Genomic DNA, 12499 nt, shown 5'->3' with positions numbered 1-12499 from the left:
CTAGAATTATTTCAAACAATTAACCTAAACTAACCAATAATCAGTGATGCTAGGCGAAATCAACAACTTTTTTCTTTCCTATAGCTCAATTTGTCCAATACACCTATCTCAAGAGCCATCCAGATCTTGTCTCATGGATTGAAATGTTATGAAAAAATTAATCTAAAAACTGTTATAAATCGAGTAAAAATATTGAGGAAGAATAGGGTTAAAAAAAAAAAAAGAAAACATATATGTATATATATACATAATTTTTATTAATTCCAGTTTTTTTTAATTAATGTAAGAATCAATTATTTGCTTACGCCAAAACATTTGACGCAAAAATTTCACAGAGGAAAATGTTCACCTTTATACAATCAACACTTTTTAGCGTCCAAATTGATTTTCACTTAACCGACTTCTTGAGTCTCCAACACTTTCACAACTGTACACACACTACTAATTAATGTCTTGTGATCTTGGCTAAAGTCAGTCGTATCACTATATATATAATATATATATATTCTGTTTTACATAACCGATTTATACAATTATAAATATATACACACATATATATATACATATACATATACAAACACACACATATATACAGTAGAATTCCACTTGACAGGCTCTTCGGATTAACCCGACGGTAACAAAAAGAAAAATTGATTTTTTTCTAAGTTGACTAGTTTCAACATTTATACTATCAGAACTAATGGATCAATATTAAACAAAAGAGAAAGCTGTATTCACTACAGGTAAATCTTCAACTTGAGGGGTTAACTGGATGACAAGGCTAATGAACACTGACAGAAATTCATCAAGGAACAGCAAATATCCTACTAGTGTGTCAAGTAAAAAATTAGGGATTATAATATCTCAAGTTAATAGCATTTGGAATTTTTATTTATCTTGAAAATCTTTAAAGTATGTACTCATACATAATTAATTAAATTTTAAAACAAAATTCTTATACTTCATTAACCGTTTAAGTAAAATGGAAAAAATTATGTATCAAAATTTAGGCTATTAATATTAAAAAAAGTTTTATCAAGATTTTGCTCTTAGTTAAATATAATTATGTTTTGCTTCATAAGATTATTCACTAAGTTATGTTAAACCCTTAGTAGAAGTTACTTCAAGGAGTAAGCAAACCAAAATGAGTGAGAAAATAAAATACAGTGACATTGAAAGCTAAATTAGAACTGCAAGAGTTCAATTAAGGGGCAGGGCAAGTGTTAATGAAATTGTATAATTTATTCGCCAGGTTGGGAAACAATCATTAAAAACTCAACAATCAGTTATATAATTAAATTATCGAGTATCTAAACAAATATTAATTCAATGTTATAATAAATTGAACTTTAGTATATATTATTTTAATTTATATTCAAAATATTGAGGTGAAATTAGTAATGGAGTTTTTCTTTTATACCCCAGAATAGACTCTCTTACTCGGTCCCAACCAGAATGGATAAGCAGGATTCTACTGTGTGTATATATATACATATATATATATGCATACCTGTTGAGGGCAGAAAAAAGATCACATGTCAAAAATGCTAGTTTTACAGAAGAGCCAATTGAATGCTTAATAGTTCACTATAAAAAATGAATTCCTCATGACACCCCCCTAAAAAACTTATAAATCTTCAAACTACTTAAAATAGAATATAAAGGAATAGGGGGTAATGTGTATATATGACTGCCCGGAAGAATTATGATGCAACTAAAAGTTTGTGAAATCGACTATTTTGGGTTGGAGGCCTCAAAATGTGTTTACTAGATGTCTGCAATTCGACATAATTATACTTACAAAATTACTCCCATGGCGAAGTCCTTAGTAAAATCATGCCAATTTGTAAACAGGTGAAAGTATTTTTGAGGTCTCCAAACCAAAATAATCAACTTCACAAAATTTTACAGTTGCATTATTATTCTTCTGGCAGCGATATAAAATAAACTAGTAATCATTCAATCGACCCTCCTATTCTTGACAAATGATCTTTTTACCACCCTCTACAGATATATATATCTCATCCCTCCCCTTTCTCTCGTGGTATAGAGAGTGTACCCCACTTGCGAAAACAAAATTTTTTTTTCTTTTTAATTTTTTTTTTTAAATTTACATCACGAAATAGTTTTAATATATAATATCCAATACAGACATACAATAATTAATAAAATTGATAATACGAAACACTAATAATTATATAATATATAATATAAAAATGTATAACTAGGAATTACAGGAACCTCAATAGATTGTAGTCAGAACTATTTTCTTAATATAAAAAACAATAAATAAAAAAACTTCCATAAAATCTTACAAAAATAGTCTTTATATATTTAGGAGATTACACTATCTTATTATCTCCTTATTAACTGTTGAGGTTCCCACCCCGATAGTGAATCACTTAGTGATTTACAATATCGAATATTTAAATTTTCTTTTCAAGCAATTCTATCCAAATAAATTGCTAGAAGTAAAAAAAAGAAAAAAAAATACATAATTTTAATTACAACCACACATTTTATCTCATACCTATACCCTCTCTTTAAATATTTAGGAGATTAAAGGTTCTAATTTTCTCCTCATTAGCTTTGGAGGGACCCAACCCGATAGTGAATCACTTAAGCAATTTACAATATCAGTTATATCAAATTTCTTTACAGACCATTCAGTTCGAATTATTTGCTACAAATAAACAAGAAAAACAAAACAAATAAAATAATAATTCTAATTATATCTACAAATTTCATTTAACAAATTTACACAATTTCATAAAAATAACCCTCCTTAATACATTTAGGAGATTACTGATTCTTATTTTCTCCTATTCAGCCTTTGAGGTTTCCATCACGATAGTGAATCACTTAAGTGATTAACGATATCAAATAATTTTTTCAAGCAATTCTATTTAAAATAATTGCTAAAAGTAAATTTTAAAAAATACATAATTTTAATTATATCCAAATGTTTCATTTAATAATGATATACCCTCTTAATAAATTCAGGAGACTTCAGATTCCTATTTTCTTATCAACCTTGAGGTTCCCACCCTGATAGTCAACCACTTAAGTGATTTACAGAACCGAATATATAAGTTTCTAATCAGGCAATTCAATTTAAATAAATCGCTAAAAGTAAACAAAAAAATACATAATTTTAATTAAATCCACACAAAATATTATTAAAAAATATACATTTCATAAATATAACCCTCCTTTATATTGTTAGGAGATAATAAGATTCTTATTTTCTCCTAATTAGTTATGAAGGTTCCTAACCCAATAAGTTAATCACTCAAATGATTTACAATATCGATTAATTCAAATTTCTTTTCGAGCACAATTCAGTCCAAATCAATCGCTAAAAATGAAACAAAAATAAATGATTTCAATTTCGTCCTCACATTTTATTTGATAAATTTATACAACTTCATAAATATGCTCCTCCTTAGTATATTTAAGATTCTCATAAGTTTTGGAGGTTACCACCTCACAAGTGAATCACTTAAGTGATCAACAATATTCAAATTTCAATCTCTTTTTCAACCAATTCAATAACTTGCTGAAAGTGAAAAAAATATATGATTTAAATTTCGTCCACACATTTCTTTTGATAACTTTTCTCATTTTCATACTTATACCCTCTCTTAGTATATTAAGGAGATTATAGACTTTTAATTCCTCCTTTTAAGTTGTCAAGGTTTTTATCCCGATAGTGAATGAATCACTTAGTGATTTACAATAATGAACATTTCTCAAGTTTCTTTTCAGGCAATTCTTTCCAAATTTATGGCTAAAAGTAAAAAAAAAAAATACATAATTTTAATTACAACCACACATTTTCTATAATAAATTTATACAACTTCATACGTATACTCTTTTTACATATTTAGGAGATTACAGATTCTTATTTTCTCCTTAAAGGCTGTTGAGGTTCCCACCTCGATAAGTGAATCACTTAAGTGTTGCACAATATCCATTATTTCAAAATTCTTTTCACGCAATTCAATTCAAATTAATTGCTAAAAGTAAAAAAAAAAAAAATACATGATTTTAAATACATCCACACATTTCATTCGATAAATTTACAGAATTTTTTACATATACATCTTCTTTAAACGCATGTATGTATACATATCAAGACCCATACTTCATTGGTTATCAAGTATGAATACCATATGTATAACAACCATGACCATTATTTTATTTAAATAAATAAACCTCATTGCAATTATAAACTAGAAAGTTGTGTACATCTCCCCACGAAAGGGGAGTTCTTCCTTTTCACAAAACGGATTACTTACAACGAGTAAAACAAAAAATAAACGATTTAAATTATTTATATATAATATATATAAAAGTCGATCTGCGTAGTCTTTCTATAGGAATTCGAATCTGGTTGCGTATATAATACATGTATTTCGTACATAATGAAGCTTCTGCACCAAATTAATTTATAGTTATCAGTTTTTTTGGGACACAGCACTGTCTCTTCTTCACTCGCGCATATATATAAATATTTATATATAGATGTTAATTATCTTAAAGGGATAGTCCATTTTGAAGAACAGGTGGTGTCCCAGAAGTGTTCAACCTATCAGATGGCATAAGTTCACTAGGTCTGCCAGGTCTGCAACACATATAATTACATTTCATAAAATCATAACTGTATAGCCACAATATATTACAAAAAATCATTTCTTTCCATCTTTAACAAGCTATTTATAAAAATATATAAATATTAAGATGTTTAATAAAACTACTTAAAATTATTTAATTAGGTATATAATGCTACTATTTCCTTCAATTAGGCCAGGAAAGGTGGGGTTGTTAACAATCTATTCTAGCCAGTGTGAAGGTTCATATTTATTTTGTGCGCCAGTCACTGAATAAAAGTCGACTCATGCCAGTGCCTGGTAAAAACTAACGAATAAATTTATTACTAATCAATCATTCATGGAATTGGTTAAAAAGAGAAAACCTTTTATAAAAAGAAACACTTAGAACTAACCACAACAGAAATTCAGTTCACACTAAGATAAAAACATTTTACACGAAACATAGAGAAACAAACAAAAAACAACAATAACCTGGACAATGAAAGTAGCTCCCTTCTACATCCACAGCCAATAACAATTTCAAATCACTTGACAGAAAATCAATATTAGTTACCTGTGCCATGTGCTTATACAACTACGAGACAATTCTTATAATTTATTTAATTTATATACTAAATGATAGAATTTCTTTTGTGTCCAAATAATTTTTTTTTTCAATTTATTAATACATATGTATATGATTTTTTAAAACCATCACTGAAAATACACAAAAAATATGAAATAAGTATCATTCCAAAGATTTAAGTCGACATTTTTTACAACCCTTCAGCTATATTTGCATTACTTTTAATATAAAATGTTTAATTATATTATTTAAATACTGGTTTTAAAATAATACCATTAACAATACAGACTGTTCAGGCAACTAATTAATTTAAAATGGAATGTCAAATAATTGTAACTACTGTACAATTACTTTTCTTTAAGAAACTACCAAAAATGAAGACTATCTCTTGACAATGTATTAACAAGAAATTGATGATATAGTTGCACTCCAGAAGTTGTTAGCGGAGGACGGGGAACAGGGGAATCGAAATAGTAAGTGAAACATAATATATCAAAAAAGAATGGCACTTAAGGAGAGATAACATAGTGCAAGTGGCTGAAACATAGCTACTGCCATTTTGTGGGCATGTCATGAGAGATACAAACAATGTAAATATGACATAAGAATTAGAGAGAGGGGAGGGTCACTTTTCCATCAGTGAGATCGCCACGTTACTCCCTCGATTATTCTGGTATAAGTAACACTGAGTTTTAGCTTTAATAACTAAAATTAAAAAGTAACTTACCGATGGGCAATCCCAGCTGCTGCCTCTCGTCAAGATCAAGATGATTCATCATCCGTATCATCTTGTTCTGATAGCGAAACAAAGAATGGGGATAGAGATGCTACCGCTACACCTTTACCCTCTGCTTCATATTGTGTGTCTTCACATGATTTCCACTTCATGAAAGCTTCATGAGAAATTATACCGTTTTCCCACAGAGATTGGAATATTTCCATCAACAATCCTGAAAAAATAATGTGTTTTTTTTTTTTTAACAAATAATATCTTTTATTTGAAAGGAAAACAATTGGAGAATGTTTCCATTACTTCCCTCAATAAATAATCTAATGAACAAACTATTTATAAGGTAACTTAGAATTGAAGTGTTGAGAACCAAAGGGGAGTATTCTATATTTTTTAGAAAAGCATTGTTTGTCGAATGCCATGTGTTGGCATTATAATAATTTTGAATCCATTTAAGAGATATAGCCAGTTCAACCTAAAAGTGGTAGTACAAGAGGAATTTCCACAGCTAAATCCTAACTGATATGTAAGGGTTCTCTTTTAAAACAGACTTATCAAATATATCAATATTTTGCCAAAAATAAATTTAAACTAAACATATCACTCCCTTTATCAATTCATTAGCAGTCACACAAAATTTTAAAAAATAATAAATAAAATTTGAAACTTAAATTCACTTAAGTATTAATCAGTGAGTTATTTAATCACCTTGAGGGGACATCATCTGTACAACTACCAAGTTCTGTATTCCGTGTAAACATGCCAGTTCCCTTGTCTCATTGGCATCAACGTACCTCTTAATAAGTTTCTCGTGTTTCATTAGGTTTGAAGAGTTAAGATGATTATCATTTTCTACAAACAAATAAGAATATATAAAATGTATATTCATCAATATTTTATCAATTTATGTACATTAATATTAAAATTTATAATAATTTAAATAATAAAAAAAATAAAAGAACTTGCATAGATGAAATATTTAACTAACAAATTGTACAGCATAACTGCTTAGTTAATATACAAAAGAGAAAGCCTGGGTGTCTAGTTCAACAAAATAGTTTCAAGAAATTAGTTAATCAAATTAAATTTTAAATACCTGCTGCCTCATTAATTAACAATCATCTAGTTTTTACTGCTAATAAATGAGCTAGACTGATCTTATACATAATTGAATGATAAAAAATTGGCATGTTATATCAATAAACCATAATAATGGGATATTTAATAAGTCAATATAATCTTATTTCTTGTGACCAATAAACTTCTAAACTATTATTATAATAGATAAGGGTAAATATAAAAGAAATGAAGACTCACTTATATTTGCTTTTATGACTGCTCTAGTCAAGGCCCTAATAAAATCAGTACCTTGGGTTCTGTTTCCCACATTTGCCTGGGGAAAAAAAAAATGGTTTTAAAAAATAATTAATGGAAATATAATAAATCTTGATAGGAAATTTATAAAGCTGATGAGTTAACAGCCATAAGCTAAAAGCTATAAAGCATTACCTTTATCCAATCACATATTTGATCGAAGATCTTGTCATTATTATCAGACTTGAGTAGATTTACGAGTTTTTCTTCAACTTGATCCATAGGCAAGGATTCAACAGTTTCAACTACTTCACCTTCCCCTATCAGGAAGCCGCATTTCTGTTAAAAACAATAAAAATATAACATAATTCTTTATTATATACAAAATTAATTACAATTAAAAAATATAAGATAGATATTGAGGAGAGGTTTGTTGGGGGGTGTGTCAGCAAAGAACATAAATTAAACAAATCAATATTTATTTATTTATGCCTAACAATAAATAAATATTGTTTTGTTTATTCATGTTGTTCTTTGGTGACCGCATCCCCCAACAAACCCTCTCCAATCAGTAATCTACGATCAACTATCTTCACCTCATTATATGATAGGTAAATTAATAGTTTATTGATAGATATAAAGAATTTTTAGAGAAATCTTTTTTCCCCCTCTTTTATTTGAAGGTTTCATTGTAATTGAAATAAATATTAGTATTGGTTCTAATAGTTATAAATAGCAAATTAAAGAGCACCCTAGAGAATTAATTGCATATTATACACTGTTATATGGTAGTTATCTCATTAAAACCTTAATTACTAAAACTACATAAATCTTTCCTATATAACCATTTACTAATTAATGTCACCCATCACCCAACAAGATATTCAATATCAATGAAATAAATCAACTAAGGAACTAAAAATATTTTAAAACAAAATTTTAAAATATGTTGACAATTAAAGCTATACTTACATTAGTTTTGATAAAATTATCAACATCAGATTCGGGGAAAAAATCAGTAAACTGTACTTTAGAAGATTCCCATTGTTGCTTGATAAAAAATGGTCCCTGTTTACAAAAAAAAAAAGCAATATTTATAGGAATTATAAAACATTATGAAATTAATAAATAGATGCATCATATAACAATCAGAGGAACAATCAAATCAGTTTCATCCTTGAGACGAAATCATAGAGAAGATTAGACAATCATCATAAGAAAAGAAATTATAACAGACAAAAATTAATAACACATAAAAACAAGTAACAAACTTATACCTTCTCCTTAGTTAACTGTTTAAAAATTTCAGCTAATGTTCTAGTTAGGTGAGTCGTTTTACAAGTTTCACAAGCAGCTTTCAGCTCCGCAAACGAGTATACATTTTTCACAAGAATTGGTACTGAAATAGTGAAAAATAAATTAGTTCTTAAAAGTCTCATGGATGATAAAGCACAAGATAAAAAATCAAAAACAATATTACAATGTTGAAACTATTTCAAAACTTAGGATGGAATTGATAAATATTTTATTAACAAAACTTTCTTTTCTTTTCACAAATGTTACTTACTCTAATAATAAATTTTTAAAGGACATTTTAAATTATACTAAACAAGCATATTTAGATTTAGGCACTTTTGAAACCCTTAAAGGTAATATACAATATTTTGAGGAGCCTGTTGTTTTAAAGATATGGGTCTTCTACCCCCGGGGAGAGGGAGGGGGTTCATGGAGTGCACAGGCGAGGCCAATTAACCTGAGATTCTGATAAGAAATACTTTTAAAATGTTCGTGTGAACTTAGCCAGTTTCCACAATGAACAGTTGTAGGTTCAGGAGAAGCCCCTTAATTTCTCAAGCTTTCTATCTAACTTTTAATACCCCCCCCCTTATTGCAACCTTCATTCTATAATTACCTAAAGAACATAAAAGTATGCACACCAAATGATTACATAACAATATAAATTCAGTCTAGGAATATAAATGAAATTAGCAACCCATAAACAATGATTTTTACAAACTTTGCCAAGAAATCAATCTATATTGACTTAAAAACATCTTTACCAAGGGAACAACTGTTCTATATTAGAAATACTTGAAAAAGCCATGGCATCAAATCTTGTCTTAATCAAATAATATATTTGAATTTAATACACAAAACAAAACAACCTTTGGAACAACTTTTTCATTCACTCAGGTAGTAAGCTATATTTTTACCTCAACTCGCTGATCTGTATAAATTTTCAACTACTTCCAGTTGAGGTATAAACTTGAAAATTTGTTAACTTAAGCTTTCAATCTGTTATCGACAGATAAATTTTATTATTATTAATCCTGAAAAAATCAATTAGCAGTCCCAACTTTAATAGTTATCAACATCCGAATTACATTAGCAACTATGGATTACACGGTATCTACAATTATGTTTCTATCAATTTTTGTTGTATTTCCGCCAGAAATACCATGGCTCAGATTCCCAAAGTGAGTACCCCAAGCAAATATCACTTTATAAAAATATTAAAAAAATAAATAAAAAAGTGAAAATATAAAATATAATATAAAGTGGATTCCACCGTTGACCGATTTTTCTTATTCTCCTACATATTTAACTGCGGCATAAATTTTTATATTTTTTTTTTTGCTGCTCCTGAAAGATGCCATGATATTTTTAGCCCAAAAAAGGTAGCTGTGGCGAAAGTTTGGGAAACACTGTCTTAAATGTAGCAAGTTTTAAATCTATAACAAAATTTGTAGTTTTTTCAATGAGTTCTTAATAATGTTTTGGTACTTATAGATTTTTAAAATTAGGCAGGACTGTCAAAATCAATAATATATACAAAGTTTGGTCCAATGACTTCCACAATTTATTTCATAGATTATATATTTCATAGAGACAGTCTATTATTTATCCTTTAAGGTTTGAATATAATACTACACAGTAGAAACAGTAATCAACAAACAAACAGTAGTATTTTAAGAGGTTATAACTTGATTAACTTGAAACAATAATTAAATTGAAATGATAAGCAATTCATTAAAAAGAGAAGGAAATAAGTACCTAACAATTCTGCCAGATAGGTCCAGAATAGGGGGAGATCTATCATAAAATCCTCACCAGATTCAATAATGATTTGTAGCCTGAGAAAAAGTAAAATAAATATTAAAATGAGATTAATTAAACTTCATACAAAAAATAAAAATTTAACATGTTCAATAAAAAATACTTACTCTTTTGTTACGTCTGGGGCAGAGACTATATTTCTCGATAACAGATCTGCAAGCAATTCCCCAAAACTTGTTCTTGCCAAGGCTTTCCCTTCAAGGACAGTATCTAACAATGAACGTACAAACAGCATAGCATCTGGAAAGCTTTCTTGGATGCAGTCCACAGATTCCTAAAAGAATAAATAACTTAGTACTTAAAGTAAAAATGAAATTAAAAGTAATAACCTTAAATTAATGAGTAAGATTTCTTATTTCAAAGGAATATGAACAAAAAATGAATTCTAATTGTTACGGGAGAGGGGAATAATAACTATACTTTATTAAATATAATTCTCAGGAACAGTTTGTTTGTTTCTTCTAAACACAGGATATTGATTCCTCATATTCCCTATAAATGAGATTATTTGAATTTAAAATTTCCAGTGGCTGAATAAATCAAAAACTTCATAATGTTTAATTGGGCTATATTTCTATAATATGTGTGTCAAATTATAGAATTTTATTTGTGCAATAGCACTTAACTAAACAAACCAAACCTTATGAATAGAACAAACCTGCACATTGTGATTAGCAAGCCACTCCTCAAATATAACTCTCGCTTTCTTTTTACAGGCCTCTGGGTCCATTGGAGGCTCTTTGGCAACTGGTGGTGGAGGTTCTTGTTCCATAACTGGAACATGGGTCATCGAAGGAGTTTTTCCTCTGACACGCGAGTTCTCTCGAGAAGGAGGATTTGAACCCTGTCCCCGATTTCCACGCTCATCTCTGATGAAAGCTAATGGAGAGAAAAAATATATAAATAATTGTATAAGGGTAACACTTAGGGTGATATCATTTTTAAGTATAACAAAAACAGCCAGATCCCATAATCCTATGACCAAGATATCTCACAACACATTTTTCCCTTCTTATCTACTTCCTGGGCCTTGTTCCATAATTAAGCACAAAGTAAAACAATAGTTTTATTTATATTGAGACCTCCCCTGCCATTAAAGTAATGTGGGTGTTAGTAGTTGTTTTTACTAATTAGTTTAGAAACTATAATTTTTTTTTTTAACGTTCTTTACAGACCAAAGATTTTTTAAAAGTATTATACAGAGTAATATAAGAAAGATTTTAACAGGATATGTACCAAAGAAAGTAGAAAATTCTATCTAAAATATATTGTGGTATACATGAAAATATTTTTTAAACTAAAGCATATTTATTTAAAGATGTTGATGATGGAATGATTATCAGAATTTCAGACATCTTAATTGTAAATTAAAATTATGGTGAAATAATCTTATCTATAATTGTTAAACAAATATATTCCCATTCCTATTTATCATTCTTAACCAAAATAGGACCCCATTAATTTTCTTGCTTCTGCTTACAGTAATATATATATATGCATAAAAAATATTTTATATGAGTATAAAATAATGGTTTTATGTCAAAAACAATGATAGAAATGGATTCTAGAATATAAAATGCCACACATTAGAGTATGGATTTAAAATTAGCAGAAGTAAAGAAAAAAACTATTAAAAAAAAAAAGCAATTTTTTAAAAAAATAAATCAGTATCTGATTGATAAAGCTTACAACAATGCTTCATTTAACTTACCATCTCTAACTCCTTGTACTGCTCGTTCTTTTTCTTGTGAGGATGAAGGTGTAACTTTTCTCGTCCTAAAACAATCGATATAAAATAAGTAATGATATCAGCAGAGTTGAGAAGACTGTGTGGGACTGATATATTTATCAAATCAAGTGGGCTTATCGAAAATTTGATTTTACAATCAAAAGTGATTTAAAAGTACAACAATTTTCGAAACACTAATCAATGATATTCAACATAATACTGCTAAGCACACATTTTTTTAAATACAATAAGTACAGGAGGGGTCTATCTCAAGGACAATTTTAATCACATAGAAAAAACCAATAACTGTATTTTTATAATTAAATGCAATGTTAATACAGACAGTAATGACCTGTTCTTTTGAAGGTAGGGGGCTTAAAATACAACCTTTTTTTTATAACCCTGATTATAAAGAAGATTCAGCAATT

The 12499-nt window shown here is 28.4% G+C and overlaps 1 protein-coding gene across 1 annotated transcript in view; it reads right to left on the bottom strand.

Annotated features, from left to right (window-relative positions):
* Nucleotides 1-234: 234 nt before the first annotated feature.
* Nucleotides 235-12499, bottom strand: part of LOC106679989 (eukaryotic translation initiation factor 4 gamma 1) — a gene marked incomplete in the record, with an annotated part of 44865 nt that continues 32600 nt past the window's right edge. The window contains 11 exon segments of the mRNA XM_067045767.1: nt 235-4627; nt 5909-6131; nt 6620-6763; nt 7229-7304; nt 7421-7564; nt 8198-8293; nt 8503-8624; nt 10280-10359; nt 10450-10616; nt 11001-11221; nt 12054-12118. Of these exon segments, the coding sequence (XP_066901868.1) occupies nt 5944-6131; nt 6620-6763; nt 7229-7304; nt 7421-7564; nt 8198-8293; nt 8503-8624; nt 10280-10359; nt 10450-10616; nt 11001-11221; nt 12054-12118 (1303 nt within the window).

The sequence above is a fragment of the Halyomorpha halys genome, unplaced genomic scaffold (assembly GCF_000696795.3).
Source record: "Halyomorpha halys isolate HHAL.00 unplaced genomic scaffold, Hhal_1.1 Scaffold238.1, whole genome shotgun sequence".
Classification (NCBI taxonomy): Eukaryota; Metazoa; Arthropoda; class Insecta; order Hemiptera; family Pentatomidae; genus Halyomorpha; species Halyomorpha halys.
This window is presented reverse-complemented; position numbering and strand designations above follow the sequence as displayed.